The 21,075-nt window shown below is 39.0% G+C and overlaps 1 protein-coding gene across 1 annotated transcript; it reads right to left on the reverse strand.

Moving 5' to 3' along the window:
* Positions 1-1,466: 1,466 nt before the first annotated feature.
* On the reverse strand, positions 1,467-21,048 carry CHP1 (calcineurin like EF-hand protein 1). Its single transcript, XM_064424681.1, has 7 exons — positions 20,797-21,048; positions 14,691-14,763; positions 7,577-7,657; positions 6,294-6,421; positions 5,348-5,409; positions 4,287-4,409; positions 1,467-2,975 (listed from the first exon to the last, which is right to left on the reverse strand). The coding sequence occupies exons 1-7, from the start codon at positions 20,861-20,863 to the stop codon at positions 2,922-2,924; spliced, it is 588 nt and encodes a 195-aa protein (XP_064280751.1). The 5' UTR covers positions 20,864-21,048; the 3' UTR covers positions 1,467-2,921.
* Between the last annotated feature and the right edge of the window lie 27 nt (positions 21,049-21,075).

The following is a 21,075-nucleotide window of genomic DNA, read 5'->3' on the forward strand; positions in this document are numbered from 1 at the left end:
CTATTTACAACCAAAGCTCCAGATTCAAAGAACCAAAAGCAGGTTTTTATATTCATTGTACAGTTACAGAATGTAATTTTTACTCCTGCTCTTCATGAGTCAAATCCTGTATTTGGATTCTTTTCTTTTCCCAGTTGTTGCCAAGCCAAGGGGCCTACAGCTTTCAGTACTGATTAGATATCAATCAGATACCCATTTCTGCTTTTTTAGTCTTCACAGTACTCTGGTAACCGCTTGCCACCATGTATTTCGGCAGTCAAGCCTCCAGCCAGTCTCAATATAAACTCATGGCTGCAGATTTGAAAACAGACTATCCCTCAGTAGCCTGGAGGGATAGACTATCATCTCTATTTAAAACCCTATCCCTTCAACTACTTTTTCAAAAGACAAAGATGAAATATTAAGTAGCTTAATCTCTGAGTTGCCATCATGTTCACCTTCAAGATGACCTTTATAAGCAACTAGGTATGGTAAAAATACTACTTTAGTGGAAATCTGCTTGTATCTGTACAGCTTAGTTAAATTTAACAAATTTAAGATCTCAGGTCTCTTACTGTCTACCACGTTTTAAACTATATAGTTTTCAGAATATTGAGTAAGATAATTATTTACATGTGACATTCTGCTAATGGCAAAGTTAGATTTTGATAGTTGAGAATCTTTTTTTCATTGTAGGAAGGTTGGTTGTTCTTTGATTGATTGTGTTATGGCGTTTGGTTTTTGGGTTTTTTTCAGTACATCTGTTAGACCATTTGTATTCACCTTCAAGCACATTAGCCAAAATATCTGACATCTGAGGGGGGAGCTTGTGGGAACAAATGTCACAAACGAGCCCTGTGTGTCCTCTTCTGGAGCTCATGTTTTGCACTGGTTTGCCAGCAGAATAAAGCATTATCAATACTCTGAAAATAAATAATACTCTGATCAGTTACAGGAAACTGATCTGTAAGACCTGCTAGCCCCATTCTTACTGGTATTTAGCTTTATCCAGTAATTAAAGGATAGTTGGTTGCCCTACAGGAAGAGCTGGGGGATGGCTTGGCTTTGGTTTTTGTTTATACAGTGAAGGTTTATTTATGGATTGATAAATACAAGATGCAGTCTCACTGGCACAGTAAGGCACAACTGTAGGTTACAACTATAGTGTCAGAAGACAGCAACACCTACCTCTAAGCAAATCACAAAACCCACAAGCAATTTTTACTTTTCATTAGTACTGTTACATTCCTGTTTTACATGAGGCAGTTATAAAAGTATAATGTTTCTTTCTCATAGAGAGCAGAGCTTTTTCATTTACATTTCTTTCTAGAACTGTGCTGCACTCTGCAAAACTATGAAGTGCAACATTTTACTTTTGAATTCCTTTATTTATAACAAATCAAAAATCCTTCAGGGACTTGCATGTTATCTTTCAATGAAAGTGATTATTGAAGAAACTGAGAAAAAAGGAAATGCACATTTAACAGTAGTTTTGAGACTGGTAAGTATTTATAGAAATGTTAACACACGACAGAAGCAGTTATAACACCAATTCTTCAATAAACAAGCTCCCAGGATTTTTTGGTTTTATTGAAAGTATCTCCCAGATTGTGGAATGCTCCAGCTGAACTACACGAGATCATATGTCAATCTAGCCACAGAAAATAGTTACTATTGAACCTTCAAGAATACTGATCTCTTGAATTTATCAGCATTATATTAATAGTATTAATCATCTTACACTTGGCAAAGAGATTTGTATAGAAATACATTCTGAAAAATCTGGGATAATATGATCTTTCCCAAATTGTATTCTTATGCCAGAGCTTTCTTAAATATAGCTACCACCCTCAACACAAATATAACAGACCAGAACTTTCATACTGAAAAATATAAATAATTACTCATTATGCAGGCCACTATAATTGGGAAAAGAACCCTATGAAATCAGTTTCACGATTTTGTGTTTCATGACACTGTTACCAGGGGGCAAAACAGAACTACAAATCCAGATTTTAGCATGACTGGTTTTCTTGCATTTTGTACACTGGTAAACAAATTTACATTTTCAGAAGCAAAACCACCCTGGTGAGGGGAGGGGTCTTAGACAAAAACAATCTGAAGAGGACACTTCATGGTCCACCGGCTTCAAGCCTGCAAGCTATGCAAAGGAAAGAAACAAGTTTCTGCCTCTGCTGCTAGAACAGTTCAAGTGACATAGTGCAGATTTCCTATTCCTTTTGAGAATACCACAGCCTGTCCCCACCATAGATTCTACTATTAACCCTGTGAATTCATCCCACAAAGAACAAAATCTGTTCACAGTACTTTAAAGTACTCTTAGCTATCATCATGCATTTGTGCTAGTTGTACAAGAAGCCATAGAAGTTGAGAAGTTCTCAAGTAAAAGGCAGACTTAGAAGCACTGAAGAAACAAGTCTGCGTGAGCCAAATGGGAAAGGGGCAAAATTTTTTTTTTTTTTTAAAAAAGGCAGCTGTAATGTGGCAAAAGTGAGTAATTACCAATGCACCTCGTATTTGAGTAGATGCTTGTCTCTGAAACATTTCAGAGGGCACTTCTGTGGCATATTCCTGTTTTTCCATTCTCAGATTCAGAGCTCAGAAGAATCAGTTTGTAGATTAAACAGTAGTGTTTAAGGAGAGATATTTTTACCAAAACAGTAGTGCAGAAGGAGACAAGAGAAAGGGCAAAAAACCCAGGATGGACAGCATTCAAAAAGCTCCTTTTCCAAGTTGCATGGCAGCCGTTTCCCTTTGTTCCTGTTGCACAGGGAATGTTCACATTGGTAGAACAAATCAGGGAGGGGTTGGAGATGTATTGTATATGCACCAGTAGCAATGCTCTGGGGTATGGTGCTAAGGAGAAAATGAAGTTCTATTCATTACATAGTTGGAGTAGAAAGGAATAGGCTCTCCATCCATCAGTGAAGGAATCGAATGCTCATTTTCTGCTCTACATCCACCTTCTCCAAAACCTGCAATAAAATTGAGAAACAGCTACTTAAGTCACTGTACATCTCTACTACAAGGTTTCTTATTCTAGTAGTGAGGAAATGGGCAGGAACATGGGATGTCTTCAATTTAGCATGCCAGCCTTTATCTGGATGGAGACTGCTGTTTCTCATTGTGGGCTAAGGTCCGTCCAAGGGAAGGAACTTGGCCATCAAAGCCGCAAGAAGGCCGTCGATCAAAATGTAACTATGTGGGTTCAGTCTGCCAACAGCACAGAAAGGCCAAAATGATTTCCAAAACTAGATTATGTGGTAATGTCCAGCCAGGAAACACAAGGGAGAATGGAGTAGAGAAAGGGATGTGAGCAATCATTGAAGAGCAAAATCAAGACCAGAGCACCACTAATGTAGATGATTGTAAAACTGGGCTGGCAAGTTCATTCACTAAATTGCTATTAACACTGAGGCATGAAGATATTACTCTGCTCTAGGCTGTTTCAGGTAGTAGACTTCAGTGCTCCAAGATGAGAGTAATTTATGTTTGAAGCAACCTCTGGAAGTCTTTCAGTCCAATCCCTCAATTCCCACTTAAAGGAGTACCTGCTAAATCAGGTTGCTCAGGGCTTTGTCCTGGTTAAGCTTTAAGTATCTCCATGGAAAGAATTTCTATGTCTTTCAGAAGCTATGACCATCCTCTTAGTAAAAAGTTTTCCTTAGAGCAAACCAGGATTTCCCATGTTGCAACTTGTTTCTGTTGCCTTTTTGTTATCTCCAAGATAAGTCTAGTTCCTCTTGTCAATAGTATCCCATTAGGTAGCTGAAATTGTTCTGCTACAGGATAACTTTCTCCACTGATTATCTAAAATGGCTTCCTACTATTACCTATTTCAGACTATCAAAACATGTAATTCAAAGTACCAGAGCTAGGAACTTGAATATCAGTATTAGTTGTGTTGCTAACAGATGAAATCTACACAGGAAAGCTGATCAGTGCTATTACAGCAGAAGAATTCATCTGTTGTAACTGTGCTAGTAGGTTACTTGTGTAGAAAGAAGCAGTTGCAAAACAAAAAGTGAAAGTTCTTCAGTATATTCAGGGCTGTAGCTTTATTTAAGAGTATAAAGAAACATGTGGACTAATTATTAGCACCCTGACAGTATTAAAAAAACCCAAAACATGACTAATAAAGGGATGAAAAAGCTAGCAGGCAGCTTTGCCCAAATGCAGGCACAACTATTTCAATGACTCCCTCTCTGTTCCCATTTGCATTTGTCTGAATGACTTGCTCATTACTGAGCAGCTTCATGAAGTCAGTAAAACCATAGTTTACAAACCTTTACAAATTCTGCAAAGGAGATGGCACTATCTCCATCTTGATCAGCTTCCTGGATTGTCCTGTCAGCAATGCTGCCCAACTGTTCATCAGAAATATTTACACCAACCATCATCCGTAATACCTGTAGCATACAAAACAACCATCACTGACATAGGAACAGAAGTATTCTTAGTGCTTTCCTTTTATGTGTACTGTCAAAATAACACCACACAAGATTTACACTGAAGTAAATGTACAGAAGTCTGGCTAGAAATAAGTCTTTCATGAAATACAGGTAGGTATCTTTTGCAGCTACCATTGACAAAGAATCTTGCTTTTTAACTAGGCAGCAGGAAGAGGCAGAAGCAAGAGAAAGTTTTGGACCTCGAATGAGTAACTTTCTCCAATGCTTCTACTTTTTCCCCCAGAAAAACATACCAGCATTTGATTGAATATCTGCTGTTTGAGATATTTGCCTACAGGAATCTTGAAAGTACGTGGTCCAGTGACAACTGCCATTACCCTCCACATTCAGTAAAGCATTTTCTGAGTGGATAGAAGAGGGCAGTCGCAGGCAAAAACAAACCTTTTTCTTACATCAGGAACCACAAATTGCCATGTGTACTTCCCAGGATTAGTAGCATGTAATTACTCCTAGCACAAGCCTAGTTTCATACATATGCAGAACTGATGAACTTTGATTACCTTTGCTGCAACTTCAAGAAGTTTTATTCTGTACAGAGGATGCACAGAGGATCAGGCAAACAACCTAATCCACCTCAGTGACTGTCCTTTTGAAATCCTTTTAGAAGCACTTTTGAAAGTTACAGAAGGTGGTTTTTAAGGAGCTTAGTGTATTTGTTGAATGTTTAGGTGTCACTAGCAACAGGCTCTGCCTAGCCTACCAAATAACAATAAAGTCCATACTATATCTAAAGCTTTAAGGCAGAGGTAAGCAAAGCCACCACATTACGCCAGCAGTTCTTTTGAGAACATGTTGCAACTCCCCTCTTCTAAGTGGGTATGAAGTCACAGAGAACATCATGATTGAGTCATTCAAAGCAGCCCTGTGCTATTTACCTGGAGAAGCTCATCCCTGGAAATTTTGTCGTCTTTATCTAGATCATACAATCGAAAAGCAACTACAGGGAAGAAAGAAAGAAGGAGCAATTAAATTCAAGTGCCATTATTTTGATTCGTAACAATAGATGTATCAAAGAAAAACAACAAAACTATGTACTTGTAAATTATTTTAAGAGAATTAGCTTAGAATTTTAATTCACCATAAAACTCATGCTCAGTTCTATAAAGAATTGTTATCACACACAGGAATAGCATTATTGCCAATAATGGAAAATTTTATGTTCACAAGCACTCTGCTTGCAGGGTATTTCCTAAAAACTTCAAGTCACAGAAGAATAATTATCACTAAGATACATTGAGACCTTTAATTTCAGAGCCAACCATTTTTATATTATCATTCATTCTCTTTGACTATATTCTGCATGAGATATGACAGAAATTTTAAGAGCTCTGGGGACTGTTGCCAACTCTGATTAGCAAGAAAGTGCATTCTGCTCATATACTGTAGGCAGACATCCAACTACTTAAGAAAGTACTCAGCTGAAGGTGGGGGAAAAAAAGTAGAATTATATGGAAGAACTGAAGAAATAAGCATAAAAGCTCATTCATGTATGGGATGTGGCTTCTAAATCTGAAATAATTTTGAATACAAACCATTTTGAAACACTTCTGAGACATTTTGCAAAATATATATATTACTCAAGAGTTAACTAATTCCACCAAATTCTAATATAACAATGGCTCAATTGTTGACATTCTGAACAGATACAGTTCCAAGTAAGCTTTTTAAAAAAACAGGCATTAGAAGAGATCATTCCACAGGAAATAACTGTGCAGGAAATCGCAAGCCCCTTTCCTCCATTCCTAAGGGGGAAAAAAAAAAACCCAACCAAAAAGAAGATGGAAAAATAATTTATTCTATAGGAAGGTTCATATTTCTTACAGTGGAGCTTGTTACTTCTGCTGTTCAGTGGTTCTGGTCCATTCTGGTCTTTGCTCTTTTCATTATCTTCTATGGGTCGGAAGTGGGCTAGCGTCCTCATGAATCCACGGAAATTCACCTGGTCCTCTCTGTGTAAGAATTCAGCAGGTCAGGTTTTGGCATACCTTCTACAAGCTCTTCATTTCAGTAAAGAAGACTATTAATATCCAAAGCACCAAGACCATGTGAACTCTTTCATTCGCACCTCCGCAAGGTTTGGTTGCCTATGCTGTTACACGCTGGAATCATGCTGTTACAAAGTATGATGTGTGAAAAAATAGAAGCTGTGAGAAATCTCACTGAGGGCTCCCCTTCCCTGACCTGCAAAGTCTGTTTAAGATGAAGCCCTCACCCTTAATCCATGCCTGAGCTATGCTGCTGCTATGCCTGAATGTAGCAATGTATATTGCTGATCTGGATTCACTTGATCCTAGTTTCAGCACTGTCAGGCACTGGACTGTTGGTTGACCTGACTGCAGTCACTGGGCCTGCTCTGTTTTTTGTGTTCAGGCGTGTGCCCTTCTTCACCCTTCCAGCTTTGCTGCCATCCTCAGCCCCTGCCTGTGGGGCTGTCATTGCTCACTGCTCTCTGACAGAGTTCTCTAGTTTCTCTGGGAACCAGCCATGTAAGTGCTTCCCAGGATGCCTCTCTGTTCAGTAAACCCTGACTGGTTTTAGCTGATATTGACTTGATTCCAACCTTCATTAAACAGTAACAGCAACTGTGTTCAAAAGATTCCATAGAACAATCCAGAGAGGTATAATGAAGAGAGGACAATACTGAAAATTTGATAATCTCTTTGGATTTGCATTACAAGCATCATAATCTGTCTTAAATGTAATAAAAACCTAAAATCAACCAACCAAAAAATCCAACCTAATAACAATGGTACATTTACTATATCAGAAACAATAAAACCAAATTAGTTAATTGTAACACTGAACACAGGATAGTCTTGATACAAGTTTGTTTTAAGAACCAAAGTCCACATACAGCCTGGAATTTCTTCATAAGTGTTCAGTAGTTTAGGAAGAAGAGTGAAGAACTGTGACAGAAGCCTGAATAATCAATAAAGCACAAAATAGTTTTGTAAAGTCATAGAGTATTTCTCACAAGTTTGAAGTGTTCAGTTATTAGTCAATCCAAATTCTGTGTTTTAATTATCAGCATTTAACTCCTATGAAAACTTCTGACAAACTACAAATTTTGTGCCTGCTTATAAATTCATTTTGTTGAAACTCACCCTTCTGGAAAGAAGGCGTTGATAATTCTGTCTCCAAGTGGATTGATGGCAAGCTCTGGAATCCGCTGGAAGTCTTCACGGCTAAGGAAAGCAAGAACACAACCAGTCAGAATAAAGGTGAAGTCAGAGAAGAAGTTGCTTAAAAAGAATTCACAGTAAAACAACACTGGAATCCCAGCTCTGCAGCAAGACATTTGGTAATTTTGAAAATGCAACTTTTTAAATCATGTTTTCTTTATGACTAATGGCACAAAATAAAACAAAAGACAAAGCCAAACCTATATTGCATTACAAACTAGCAGTGCTCATTTATCATGTTAACAACCCTTCTCAGACACTAACATAATTTGTGCTAGAAACCTTACTGTAATGATGCCAACTAGTTTGCAATGTAAGAAAAGGGAAGCTTCTGAAGTTGCTTTGAAAGAAATTACGGCTCCAAGATGAAAATATTTATTGGGTTTTTAAATAATTATTTTGGTACTTAATCATATGAGTTGTCATGACTTTTCCAGAGTGTCTCATTTCAGATTCTGGAAGAACACTATACTACTCCAAGCATACTATAGGTCATTAGCATTTTCCGATAGATGTTTTTTGTTTGTTTGTTTATGCAACAAATCTGTATCTTATTATAAGCGCCAAATTTCAGATTATTTTAGCTTCAAACAAGCAGTATTCCTATTTTAAACTGGCAATTTTACACTTTTACAGGCACCTGTACATCAGATAAAATTTCACCAGTACAGGCAAATACTCACTGCTCTTGCCAGCCATTCTCTTTTCTGGTCATGATTATATGTACACAGCACAATATAAACACAGTTGTGCTTACGTTGTTATTCTTCTGATCTGAAAGACATCATGAGTTGTACTGCATACACATTTTAGAACAGTATGACATGAACACAGGCTTCATTCTCCTGTTAGAATTGCACTAGTATTTTCTCTTTTCTTTCAACCTGACAGACTGTCAGTGACAGGAAAGTGGGTAATCTTGGTGTGACCAAGGCAAACAGACCAAATGTGTCTTAGTGAGCAGGTTTGGTTGGTTTGTTTTTCCTTAAAACAGAACACAGCAACTTCTCAGTTAGTTGAAGATGTACTTAATGATCACCTAGATTTTAAATTGCAGACTACAAGGGGGTTAAGCTGTAAAAAACTCCCACACTATTCTGCCTGGATATGTAACATGACATTTCCTGCCCCATCTCCAGAAATACTGGCAGCTCCCTTCAAGTCAAATGCAGTCCTGCTGGTTTTGAAGTTAGGGTCAAAGTCTCACACTTGATTACTGAATGTTTGCTCAAAACTATGCTCACTAACTAAACTGGCAACAAAGTCTGTCTCATGACATAATTATACCAAAAACCTGGTTTACTAAAGTAAACACAAACAAATTTTGAGATTTAAATATAAAAGCCTTTTATAATGCTGTGATATTAAAGGGTAAAAAAGAAACTGGCTGACTTTATCACCAGTCTAGCTCAGGAAAGGCAGAAAAGCAAGCTGTTCTAGTTTTAAATGTATTCTAAAGCACTTTTTGCTCCCAGTCACCACCACAGCAGCGTTAAGAATCCTAAGTACAGTGCATCTGTTACAACATGGTTAAACTCTCTGACCTTCTAACACGGCGACCTGACCATATTTTGAAGTTATCCCAGCACACTTCTGCTCTGACCAGGTCCTGTGTTATTTTTAATAGGCAAAGTTAGCATCTGTTTAGCATGAATCAGCTTGTTACCAGACCCTTCAGGACTGCTGCATTTTAAGCTGTTGCTGAAGGGCAAAGTATGCATTAGTGATTTAAGCAGGAGATGCAGTGATGTGGAAAGCCTATGTCCTATTAACAATATTTTAACAGCAGAACTTCAATGTCAATGCTAACTTTATAACCTAAAAGCAGCAGCTGCCCTCTCTTCCACGTGGACCAAAATCCTAATGCTTCAGAATTTTTTACTTGCATATCATGACATTTTAGTATTCAGCCTCAGTAGACACTTGGCATTTCAGCCTCCAGTGATTCTGTTTTCTAACAGGAGATTAACAATTAACCACAAATAATTCCCTGGTTTCAAATCTATTTGTCCTGTCATTATCAGGGCTGCAGTAGAGCACTTCTGCTTATTAAGAGCACATTACTGAGTGAGTGTTATAACTGAAATAGCTGCAACAGCCATAAAAGCAAATGAATGTGAAGTAAGTTATTCTCCACTTTATAAAGCTAAGCTTTCCTACAGTCATTAGGGACCAACTTCACCTGGCTGAAGCTGGTGCTTACATGAAATTTAATACCCTCTACTTCTTATGTGTTCATGAGCAACAAGGCTCTTCTAAGGTATCTTTATATGAACCTTGCTCTTATGAAATCTTTGCTTAAATGCAATAGGCAAAGCAACCTTTAATTGCATGTGAACATTATGCAGACCAACCATTTAATACATACGACAGCACAATTAGATGTAATTTGCAGTGAAGAATTTCTAGATTCTAAGCAAGGCAAATGTTCCTAAGCATGAATATTCCCTCCAAGGCACAGAGCAGATCCCTACTGTAAAGTTGGTTCTACCTTATCCCAAAGACTGCAAGAAGCCTACAAGACCCTTTTTTTCCTTCCATTTCTGGTTGGTCATTCTCCTGTTACTTCTAGATGTTAGCAAAACATCCCTCACCAGGGATGAGGAGGGGTATCTAAAGCTGCGGGAAAGTAAAATAATGGAAAGGAAAAAACTCCCACATATATGTGCATCAGAAGTGGTAGAGGAAAGGAAGGATACAGGTAACAAGAATTACTTGAAGAAGAGAAATATTTAAAAGCAGTAAGGTGTATCATGCAAGGTGATCAAAAAGATTTAAGAGCTTACTACTGAAGAGGTTCCATTGCTCTATTACCTTGCTAACACCAGCTTTGTCATTCATCTAACCTTTTGATGGTCTAATGTATCCCCCATAAAAAAAACCCCTACCTTCCCCCTCTCCAATTAGCTTTCTGTTGAATTCACAACTTGAGGCAGTTCAAAAAATTCAAAAAATCTAAGAGCATCACAGCTGACAATGAGGTGCTGGAAGCCTGGAGAAGTTATCGGGAAAGAATATCAATATCACCCCCCTTCAGCATTGTGTCATCCATCTCATCTAACTCTATCCTTACACATGCTCTAAACAAATGTTAAAAGTTGCTTAACTATCACAGCACTAATTGGTTCATAAACGTAAGCCAAGGAGTATGCAAAAAGGTGATAATTAGATGAGCAATAAGGAAGGAAAGAAAAAAGGCAGCATGCATAAAGTGTGGTTGAAGATGCAAAAATAGACTATTCTTGTACCCTGTCTTTTCCAATCCAAACCCATATCCTTCCTGTCTTTTCTATTTTAAATAAAGCTAAAATTGCTTTGCATTTTCTTGAGTGAAAGTACAGAATTCCACATTCAGAGAGCTAGCTTTTATGTTTTGCAATCCTGCAGTATCTGTTTTAACTAATAAGAACAAGCCTGACATCTTTCCAGACCCAGATGGTTCAGTCAGCTGACAAAGACTGACAGATGGCTTGGTTGGCTCATGTTACCCTTCTCTCAGGATCAGAGGCTTTCTGAAGTTCTCCAGAAGACACGTGTGAACAGCTTTCACAAACATGAGACATGCATGAACAGCTCAGTGTGTCTATTCTCTGTAGTTACCAGCATTCAGAACATTTTCCCTTCCTTCCTTCTTCCATGCTTACCAGGCTATACCAATTACTGTACAGTAAAAACCATTTCTCAAGTGCTTAACCTGTCTTTTCCCCAGTGCCCAAGAAACTACTTTTAAGTGGGAGGTTTCATACAAAAGTTACATGCAAAGATTGCAGTGTACATAAGTACCTCCTTTTATAGCTCTGTACATGTCTGTCTAGAGCTACTTACTAGTTGATAAACTTTGGAACAAAAGTATTCTTGTGTGGTGTACACTGCAGTACCAGCACAACTAAGCTGGGAGAATCACTAAGCAATCACATACTTACCCTGTTCATGCTGTACTATTTCCTCTTATTGGAAATCAGCATGTAAGTAAGGAAATATGCACTCTTTTCCTCCTGAGCTATAGTTAGCATGTAGACAGAATAAGTATATTCCAGATTTCACAATTTAGATGTAGCTATGGACAACCAAGGGTATCCATCTTTTGTTTTGGCAACTCAGCATGTCACAATATTGAAATCAAAGGTGACAAAAGAATTTTCAAGAACAGTTTTGTCTTGTATTTTCCAACATGGTTTTGTTCAGATGGTGGAAGTCTGAGGGAACTTACTAATTTTGTTTAGAAAAAGTGAAACTAAGGAAAAATACAAAATTTTTCTACACTTTTCAAGAAAGGTGAAGGTAAACCTGACATTTCTACTTTACAGGTAAAAATGGCTGTAGTCACTTAGAGAATAAGTATGAGAGGGGAAAAAAGGAAGCAAAAAGCAAAAATTTTTTGAAGACCAAGCTTTGTCTTTACCAATAACCATCTCTAATATTTAATTTCTGTAACTCTTTAAAAACAAAATGCCTTGAAATTGCACATAGGTACACTGGATAGAAACATCTATCAGAAAAGATTTCTGCTTCTGATTATAGTTCCAGAACTACCCAGATTAATCATTATCTACCAGATTTTCTGTACAAAGTGCTCTTTACTTTGCCCTTCTTCAGAAGGGTGTTACACATTTAAAGATTTATTTTGTGCCATAAAGAACTGACTGACATTTATTTTCCTAATCATGGTCACATGAGTGATTTTGTCATGTTTGATTTGTAAGTCAAAGGTGTAAGTCATCCTTGCGGAAACAATAAATCTTCCTCACAGGAAACAAACAGAAGACATACCCTCTAAACTGTTTGGTGGTAGTAAGCAAGTGATAACTACTTCTTACTTGTCTTAAAGCATCAGGTTCTCTTTGATCTGCATCTCAGAAACCAACATCTATGACCTTCCAAGCTGTAGCTCTTGCTCTCTCCTCAATCTATTTTTCAGCAAGTAGTTTTCCAATACTTAAACTTAATAGTGTCTGCATTTGGAGGGTACCAGAACAAGTTTAAAAAATCGAATGCCACTCTTAAGTCAGACATGTTTGAGAGAGGGCTATGCTTAGGGGCCAAGACTGCAAGTTAAGCGGTCGTAATACGCAGTTGCTGGGATTTCCCAAACAACCTCCACTTCCTTTCCACATGATTATCAACAATGGAAGTCTACCTCCTCCTGATGCATAATACTGTCAAACTAAGCATTGTGCAACAGACAGTCATAGCATATTTAATCAATTACTCCTCTTACATAAACTGAGTACAATCACTTTGACATTTATACAAACCTTATGGATTCAGTAAGTGAATTTAGTATTGGAGGAGGACATGGAAGAGTTGAGGAAGAGCACGTCCTACATTCAAATTGTGCTTGACTAATCCAGTAGCCATCACCTTTATTCATCAATGAATATTAAGTTCACATATAAAGTTTGAAAAGGCTGTAAATGTTCTTTTCCAAATAATTTTAAACATAAGGAGTTTTAAGCTTATCTACGATCTCATCAGTTGATCTCTACATCAGAATTGCCAATGCTACATTTTATATAATGCATTGGTTTAAGTGTCAGAGTGGGCTTTTGGAAGTTCCTGCATATCCCATTCCAAGCCAATTTTTTACATGCACAATCCATTTAGTCATCCCTTCAGCTATGCAAGTCTAGAAATTTACAGGATAGCCTCCAGTCTCACTGGAGTCAATCAGCCTCAAAACCTACACAAGGCAAAAGGGGAGGGAGAGTATTTTTAACCCAAAATAATCACTCTGTAGTCCTGTTTACCATACAATTCCACATCCAATTACTTAAATGCTGAGAAGTCGGCAATTTGTGGCACCAGAAGGAACTGCGCATTTCCCTCAGGAAAGGAAACTGCAGCAAGCCCAAAGTACTGCCAAAGACCATGTATCTCACAACGTGCCACTTTGATCTTTTAAGAGGTGATTCCAGAATTACAGTTAGGTTTTTTTTTGAAGAAACCTATGTGTCTAAAGGAAGCTATAGGTAGGCCTATAGCTTCTCTGGGTTTATAGTGCATCCTGCAGTTATATTTTACAAGATCACATACAAAACTTCAGGTAATGCCTGAATCACTGAATTTGACTGGGACAGAGCTGCTATGAAAGAAATTAACTCTGTAAGAGCCAGATCTCATGTTATGCTACAATGATGTCCCTTTCCCCTTCCTCCTCTCTCCTGCATTCTTCTCCAGCTTTCCTGTGCCACTGTGGCTATATGGTGAATGAGAAACAAAATCCACAAGAGCAGGGAAGGCTACAGAATGACAGCAGGCAGAGATATATTTTAACAGGCCATGATCTAGCCACAGTTTACCTTTTGGTTGAGAATACTCTTTTCTAGCAGACTTGGTCCATCAAAATGAAACATATTTTACAGATAAAGTTAAAGACTCATCTTTATTTAATTGACTAAGCTGTCAGAAACCAGTTCTGTAGCTTTCAAGTTGTAGATAAGAAACAAACACTAAAGATCTTAGAATGTCCTGCACCACCACTTTAAATAATAGAATGTTTGTTTAGTCACAATGACTTGTTTCCAGCTCTTTTTTTATTTTTAAGCATACTAATAGATATGGGTGTTCAATAAGAGGTGCAAAGTTTATAAATATAGCAAATGGATTGCAGATCCAAGTAGTGTTTAAAGACACTGGATATCAGAAACAAGTATCGATTTTTTTTCTTATGAAAGCCAGGATAAAGATGACACAGCAGAACCATTTTCATATTAAATAGTAGAAGCAACATATAAAGAAAGATAAGAAATAACAATCTGAAAGTGTTGTTTCACAATTCTGAACATTTTTATAAGACTTTGAATACCAAATCTGAACTTTCTCCTATTAACTACTACAAACCTTCAACACTACAGTAAAGACAGTTGGCATTTAGAGCACCTCAGCTCAACAATTAAACCTTTCAGGTAGACAGTAGGTATGAAAGAACTTGTTACAACAGCCTCAGTGATTTACCAGTGAGAAAAACATGCAAACACCCTGCAACAGCAAGCCACTAATACAGATGTGCCAATGCAAGTGCAGCTGAATTACCCACCTAAGAGTGCCATTTTCGCCTTTGTCCAGGCTGGTGAAGCGACTGTACAGGCGGGTGATTTGACTGTGGGAGACTGAAGAAAAAAAGAAACAAGATGACAAATTAGCATGTCAACGATTCCTCATAGGAGAAAACCTCATTACACTGAACTGCACTGTTGCCAGAAGCTGTATTCAAAAAGAGTTCACATAGAACCATTACACTGAAAGCACATGACAAGAAGCATTTAGGGACTTTGTGAGCTATAAATCACAGCTTAATATTCAAGAATCTACAAATTAGCTCATTCTTCAAAACATCTAACTCCATCTTCTACCCATTTCTATTTTTATATTTAACAATTTTTGGTTACCTGACTCAGTAATTGTCAATTAAAAAGAAAAAAATATTTGATTCACAGTTCCACTTTATTTCCTTTCATTCCTTTATGGCTAGAAATAATCTGGACACAGCCTACACTGATGATGTCTATATTACTCATGACACTAAAGACCCCTGCTATAGGATCTTTCCTTCACTTTTGCTTATCTCTATTCCCATTGTTTGTTTTCCACCTAAGGACAGAAAGTGAACCAAGTTCCTCTGCATCTGGAAAGTGGTCAGAGAGGCTTTAATTTTTACTTTACTTTTCTTCCTTTACAGGACTACTGAAATCTGAACATTTTGGGGCTCATAGAATAAGAGAATAACCTGAATTGGAAGGGACCCAGAAGAACCACTGGAGTCCAGCTCCTGGTCCTTATAGCACTATCCTCAAGAATCTCACCGTGTGCCTGAGAGCATTGTCCAAACATTTAATGAACTCTGTCAGGCTGCTGCTGTGACCCCTCCCCTGGGGAGCCTGTTCCAGTGCCCATTCACTCTCTGGGTGAAGAACCTTTTCCTAATATCCAACCTAAACCTTCCCTGTCACAGCTTCATGCTTTTCACCAGAGGCTCACCAGAGAGCAGAGATGAGGAAGGCTTTGTTCCATAACTTGGAGCCAAAGATAGATTTATTATTAAATGTAATAGTATTTTTTAGATCCTGCATTAAACCAGCAATACTGTGGTGCTCAGCCCTCTGTCAAGATCTCTCTGCCTTCAAGGGAGTCAACAGCTCCTCCCAATTTAATGACACTGGCAAACTTACCTAGTATGCCTTCACAAAGATGTTAACGAGCCCGCCCTGAAATGAAGCCCTGCAGAACCCTGTTAGTGACTGGTCACCAGCCTGATGTTACCCCATTCACTGAAACCCTTTGTGGCTAACCGGGAGCCAACTGCTCACAAAATTAATTTCCAGGCTTCTAGGACATGGAATTAAAAATCAGAAAGCTTATTTCTAAAGAAATTTGAGAAGGAGTTGGGCTACAAAGCAAGCAGAAAGTTATTGCAGACTTCAAGTCTTTAAACTTTATTGCAGTTTGAAATACAAATTACAAAGGCAATATTAAGTTCAGCATAACTGTGTCAACATTACCAAGGTACTAGACAAGCCAAGATATCAGACAACTAGATCTAAGTCTGTGATGTGAGTGGGATAAATCTGTATAGAATAGCAATTCCTTTAACACTGAAAGAACACTTGTCCTGGTTTCAGCTGGGACGAAGTTCATTTTCTTCTTAGTAACTGGTACTGTGCTGTGGTTTTTGGATTTCATAGGAGAGTAACGATGACAGCACACTGTTTTGGCTGTTGCTAGGTAGTCCTTACCCTAAGCCAAGGGCTTCTCAGCTTCCCAGGCTCTGACAGTGAGGAGGTGCACAAAAAGCTGAGAGGGAGCACAGCCAGAACAGCTGATCTGATCTGAACTGGCCAAAGGGATCTTCTGTATCACAGAACATCATGGTGCATACTGAGGGAACTGGCCAGGAGGGGCCAATCACATTTTGGGGACAGCTGGGCATTGGTCAACAGGGAGTGTGCTGTTGTACTGTGCTTCATTTATCTTTCTTGGGTTTTATTTATCTTTCATTGCAATTAGTATTATCATTGTTATTACTAACATTTTTTAAAATTATTAGTATATTTTACTTTATTTCAACTATTAAACATTTTATCTCAACCCATGCGTTTTACCCCCCCTCTCCCTCAGCTTCTATCCCCACCCTGACAGGGAGCAAGCAAGCATCTGTGTGGTACTTAGTTATCAGCTGAGGTTAAACCACAAGGCCCTACAGGAGATATTGGATTTCCAGTCTTGTCTGATTAAGTTAAGAAATACATGAAATAAGACTGAATTGAATGTTTATGTGTACTCAGTAAAGGTGTGATTCTCTACAATGTTAAACTAGGACTTACTGTAATTTTCAGATTAAGTAGTTTAAAAAGCCTTCACCAGGCCATGCACAATGCTTCTCCTACTTGCTCAAACTTACTTGGGAAGAAGTTGCACAGTAGTTGTTTGATCTGTGACAAGTGAGGCAAATTTCTTTTTTTTCAGGTTTGTTCTTTCTTTCTCGAGGCTATCTGTTTAGGTTCAACAGTTCCCTACTTTAGCATGACCTGCCAGGAACTGGGTTTTCAAACACATGCCCCTCCTCCCCCCCAGCCTTCTAGTCTCCTCAGCAACTTGCATTCTTTGCATAGGATTGGGCAATTTGCTCAGTTTCACCTCAGGCAACTTCTCTACAATCAGACTGGGCAGCTTGCTCACTTTCACGTTAAGAAACAGACACACACACAGAAAACAAGTACCAGTACTCTAAAGACTTCAACCTTCTGCATTTCTGAGTTAATGTTAACCACAACAACAACTGATGGTGAAAAAAAAGAAGGCTGGAGTTAGATCTCCTATTAGAAGCCCCATACTCCCACTCCTCCCCATAAACAAAGAAGGTGATGAAAATTCTACTCAGCTACCATTCCCAAACTGATGTCAGCATCTACATTTTTGGAACATCGCTGTAACAGCTAGGATGTGAGCAATAGGACGTAGCTGTTGACAGCAGAAGTGATATTTTCATTAACGTCACACTAGACAAAAAGCATATCATAGCTCTGTGAAAAATGAGGATGATTCAGGTTCATCACTGTCTTTTGTTGTAATTTCCTTTGGCTCTCATCCCTCACAAAAGCTGTGTCACTGGACATTTTTCAGCGCATTTGTAAGGAAAGATAAAGATTCTCCTGAATACCCAGGAGAATTAAGATCTGCAATTTATGACTGCTTCTAAGGTTATGACTGAAAATTTAAGGTTAAGCCTTAAAATTAGCTGAAACACTATTTTATCTATACTGCTACTCCACTAAGATTCTCCTAAAAATTTAGGGTCAAGACCTCTAAATTAAGAATTGCTCTATTTTATTTAAGTCACTGTAAAGTTTTTCACAATTACATATTTTTGTCTACAACAGTAGCATAAACTCATATAAATATATATATACTTAGAAAAATATACAAATATACATCAGAAAAATCTATTATCTGCTACCATGCAAACATTTTTTTCTCCTAAATTAAAGTATGAGCATTAATTTATTATTAATCCTTAGGTAGAGTGCTTCAAAGCATGGGAGCAAAGGGTGTGAACCAAATAGTTTGAATACTGTTACATTCCAACAGCTTTCCAAAAGCTTGCAACAAATGCACGCAAGCAACATCTCGGGTCTCTCTGTTTTTTTTAGTTGTTACTGAAACATCAAAGCAATTAGGATGACTTCAAAGTGTTTTCATGCTTAAATCTCAAAATGTTTATATGCAAAGCAAACAATTTCCAGACAACATTATGTGAGATTTAGGACTGTCAACTTCAGGCTTCACACCTGCAGCTGAGAACCTGATGCATTACCTTAGCACATGTGTCTGAACTTGCGCTACAAAGTGCTTTTCACTACCACAAAAAAAATATTGAATTTTAATCCAAGCAAATTTAATTCAAGAGATTGTGTCATTGCACAGCTTTTGAAAGATTATGCTTCTAGTGCCCTAAAAGACATGTTCTTCATCTGCTCTGCTGAAGAACATTAACACACCGTTTCTCACTCATGTCAGTATCATTAGCCATTCAGTTTTGTGCTACATGAAATTGAGCAGAAATTATATAATTCCAAAGCTGAACTCAATCCAGCTGGTTAAGTGTTCTACTCAGTGCTTCACACCTACCCCAGATGAACTGTAGAAAACACATTTCACAGTAAAGAGGCCAAAAAGGAATCCTTGGGAGCACTTATCAGACCACCAGTTCAAGATGGACTTGTAATGCTGCCAGATTTTTTCATGTCTACAAAGTCCCTTTCTCAAACTCTTCAGTAGCTAAAGTACCATCAGCATCAAGTTTCCAACAGACCACAGCAGTCTATTCAGCAACACTACCTTAGCATTCTGCCTGTGAACTTTGATCCAGACAACCAGTGTTTGTTTGGGTTTTTTCCCCCACCTTGTATAAATATTTTCACGTATATGAAGTGTATAACAGTGCTAACAGCTTGGTGGAATTTTCCATCTACCTAGAGAAGCATAAAAAGCTTCATAAAAAGAGAAAAATCACGTTCCTAAACTGCAGTTACAGACTGGGGAGAAGAAGAAAATGATTGATAATGTCAATGAGACACACTGCGATGACTTACAAGCAAGCATGAGTCAGAAATTAGCAATGACTGGTTAACAAAGTGGTATTAATTATAAAATTTACTAGATAAAACCACGGGAAAATGAACAGACGTCAGGTCACAAAGCTGAAACCCACTAGTCATGACTTTGATCACCCTCTGATGGTGCACAAAAAGCATTTAGAGGCTAACTAGAGTCAAGTGGATTTATTGCTTACAATAAATGCCATCTTAATGGCATTTACTTAACTATCACGTAAGTAAACTTTAAGGAATAAAACATGAGGAAAAATGTAAAACCTTCTGGAAAAATATTTCAGATTTGGGGTTTGGATTTTGAAGCATCTTTATAAATGAGAGGAGGCTACCTTTACTCCATGATCTTTGTGATTAAAAAGAAAAAAGCAACAGAAAGTTATTGCTGAATAAACAGACTTTGACATTCCTACTTGTTTATCACAGCCTTCCTGCAGAAGGTTTTCATGACAGATGGAAAAAGGATCATGGAAACTATGTTAACTCACTCAGCCTGCCACTACACTAGCTCCAGTGCTATCTTCTACTCCTTTTCTGTAGCCACTCATTTTCCTGACACAAATAAACTAACACTTAAGAAGAATATATTATACCATTTATATTGAAAAGAAAACTGAAGAAAGCATTTTCAAGTAGCAAGAACAGATCAGGAAGTATATTCAGAGGAAAAATTGTCAGCTGGGCAAGGCATGTTAACCTGACAAGTTTCCTGGGGAAACAAACAGCAAAGTGATACCTATGATGTTATGACCTCTGCCCCCAGATAGTCAGGAAGGCATCCTGCATTTACTATCATTTAGTGGAACTAAAACATTTATTATCATTTGCTGGAACTCTCAGGCAATCATTCTATCGGGCAAATTAACAACACTGGAGTTTCACCTTCTCTAAGGTACTTCATGTTTATGCAGATCAGCTCGATCAAATACTGTAGGGTAAAGTATCTAAATATTAGAGTCCAGCTTAAATAATGCTCTCCCAGTTGCTGACTAGTACAGGAATTTTTACTTCTTTTTAGTAAAGAAGTAAAAATTATCTCTTGTGAGTTACATGACCTCCTTTATGGTTTAAATGACACTCAGCATTCATTCTGAATACCCTTATGGCAACTTTAGCAGTAGCCCATGAAACAAATAACACTTTGGGACAAAAATATTATCCAACGACAGTTTCTTTGGGTTAAAAATTGAGAAACTCCAGCCCCAGGCATCGAGACAGACAACTCTTCAAACCCAAGGAGTTTTATCTCTGACCGACTACAATACAGCACACACCAAGAGCACTGCTTCCCGTCTGTCCCGCTGGGATCTCGCTGCTGCTACCGGCAGCGGTGGGGGGGAACCGAGAGGCGCTTCCCAGCTTTCCGCCGGCCTGCCAGTCGTGCCCGGCCCCGGGGGCTGCGGGTGCCGGGACCGGCGCTGCGAGCGCCGCGGCCGCGCCGGGCAGGCCCTGCCGGCCCCGGGGGCTGCGAGCGGCCCCGCGCCGGCCCCGCGCCCTTCCCGCCCCGCCCCGCCGCGCTCAGGCCCCCGCACTCACAGCCCGTCTCCTTCTTGATCTCCTCGATCTCCTCGTCCCGCAGCAGAGTGGACGCCCGGGAACCCATCGCCGCCGCTGGGCCCGAGGGGAAGGGAAGGGAGGGGCCGGGGGAAGAGTTACGCAGCCGAAGAGCAGCGACGGCGGTGCCACAGCCGCCCCGGCACAGGCCCGACCGCGGCCGCCGCGCTGCTCCGAGGCGGAAGGCGAGCGCGCAGCGACTGCCGCGGCCCCGCCCGCCGCCTCCGCCCGGCCCGGCCCGGCCCGGCCCGGCCCCGCCCG

This window comes from Passer domesticus, chromosome 6, assembly GCF_036417665.1.
Source record: "Passer domesticus isolate bPasDom1 chromosome 6, bPasDom1.hap1, whole genome shotgun sequence".
Lineage (NCBI taxonomy): Eukaryota > Metazoa > Chordata > Aves > Passeriformes > Passeridae > Passer > Passer domesticus.

Excerpts from the sequence above, each read along its gene's own strand:
- CHP1 (XM_064424681.1), bottom strand. The coding sequence starts at position 20,863 with ATGGGTTCCCGGGCGTCCACTCTGCTGCGGGACGAGGAGATCGAGGAG. Across the intron at positions 14,764-20,796 it reads GATCAAGAAGGAGACGGGCT|TCTCCCACAGTCAAATCACC; the intron begins GTGAGTGCGGGG and ends TTTTTTCTTCAG. Across the intron at positions 2,976-4,286 it reads CCTTTGCAGAATTTGTAAAG|GTTTTGGAGAAGGTGGATGT; the intron begins GTTTGTAAACTA and ends ATTTTATTGCAG.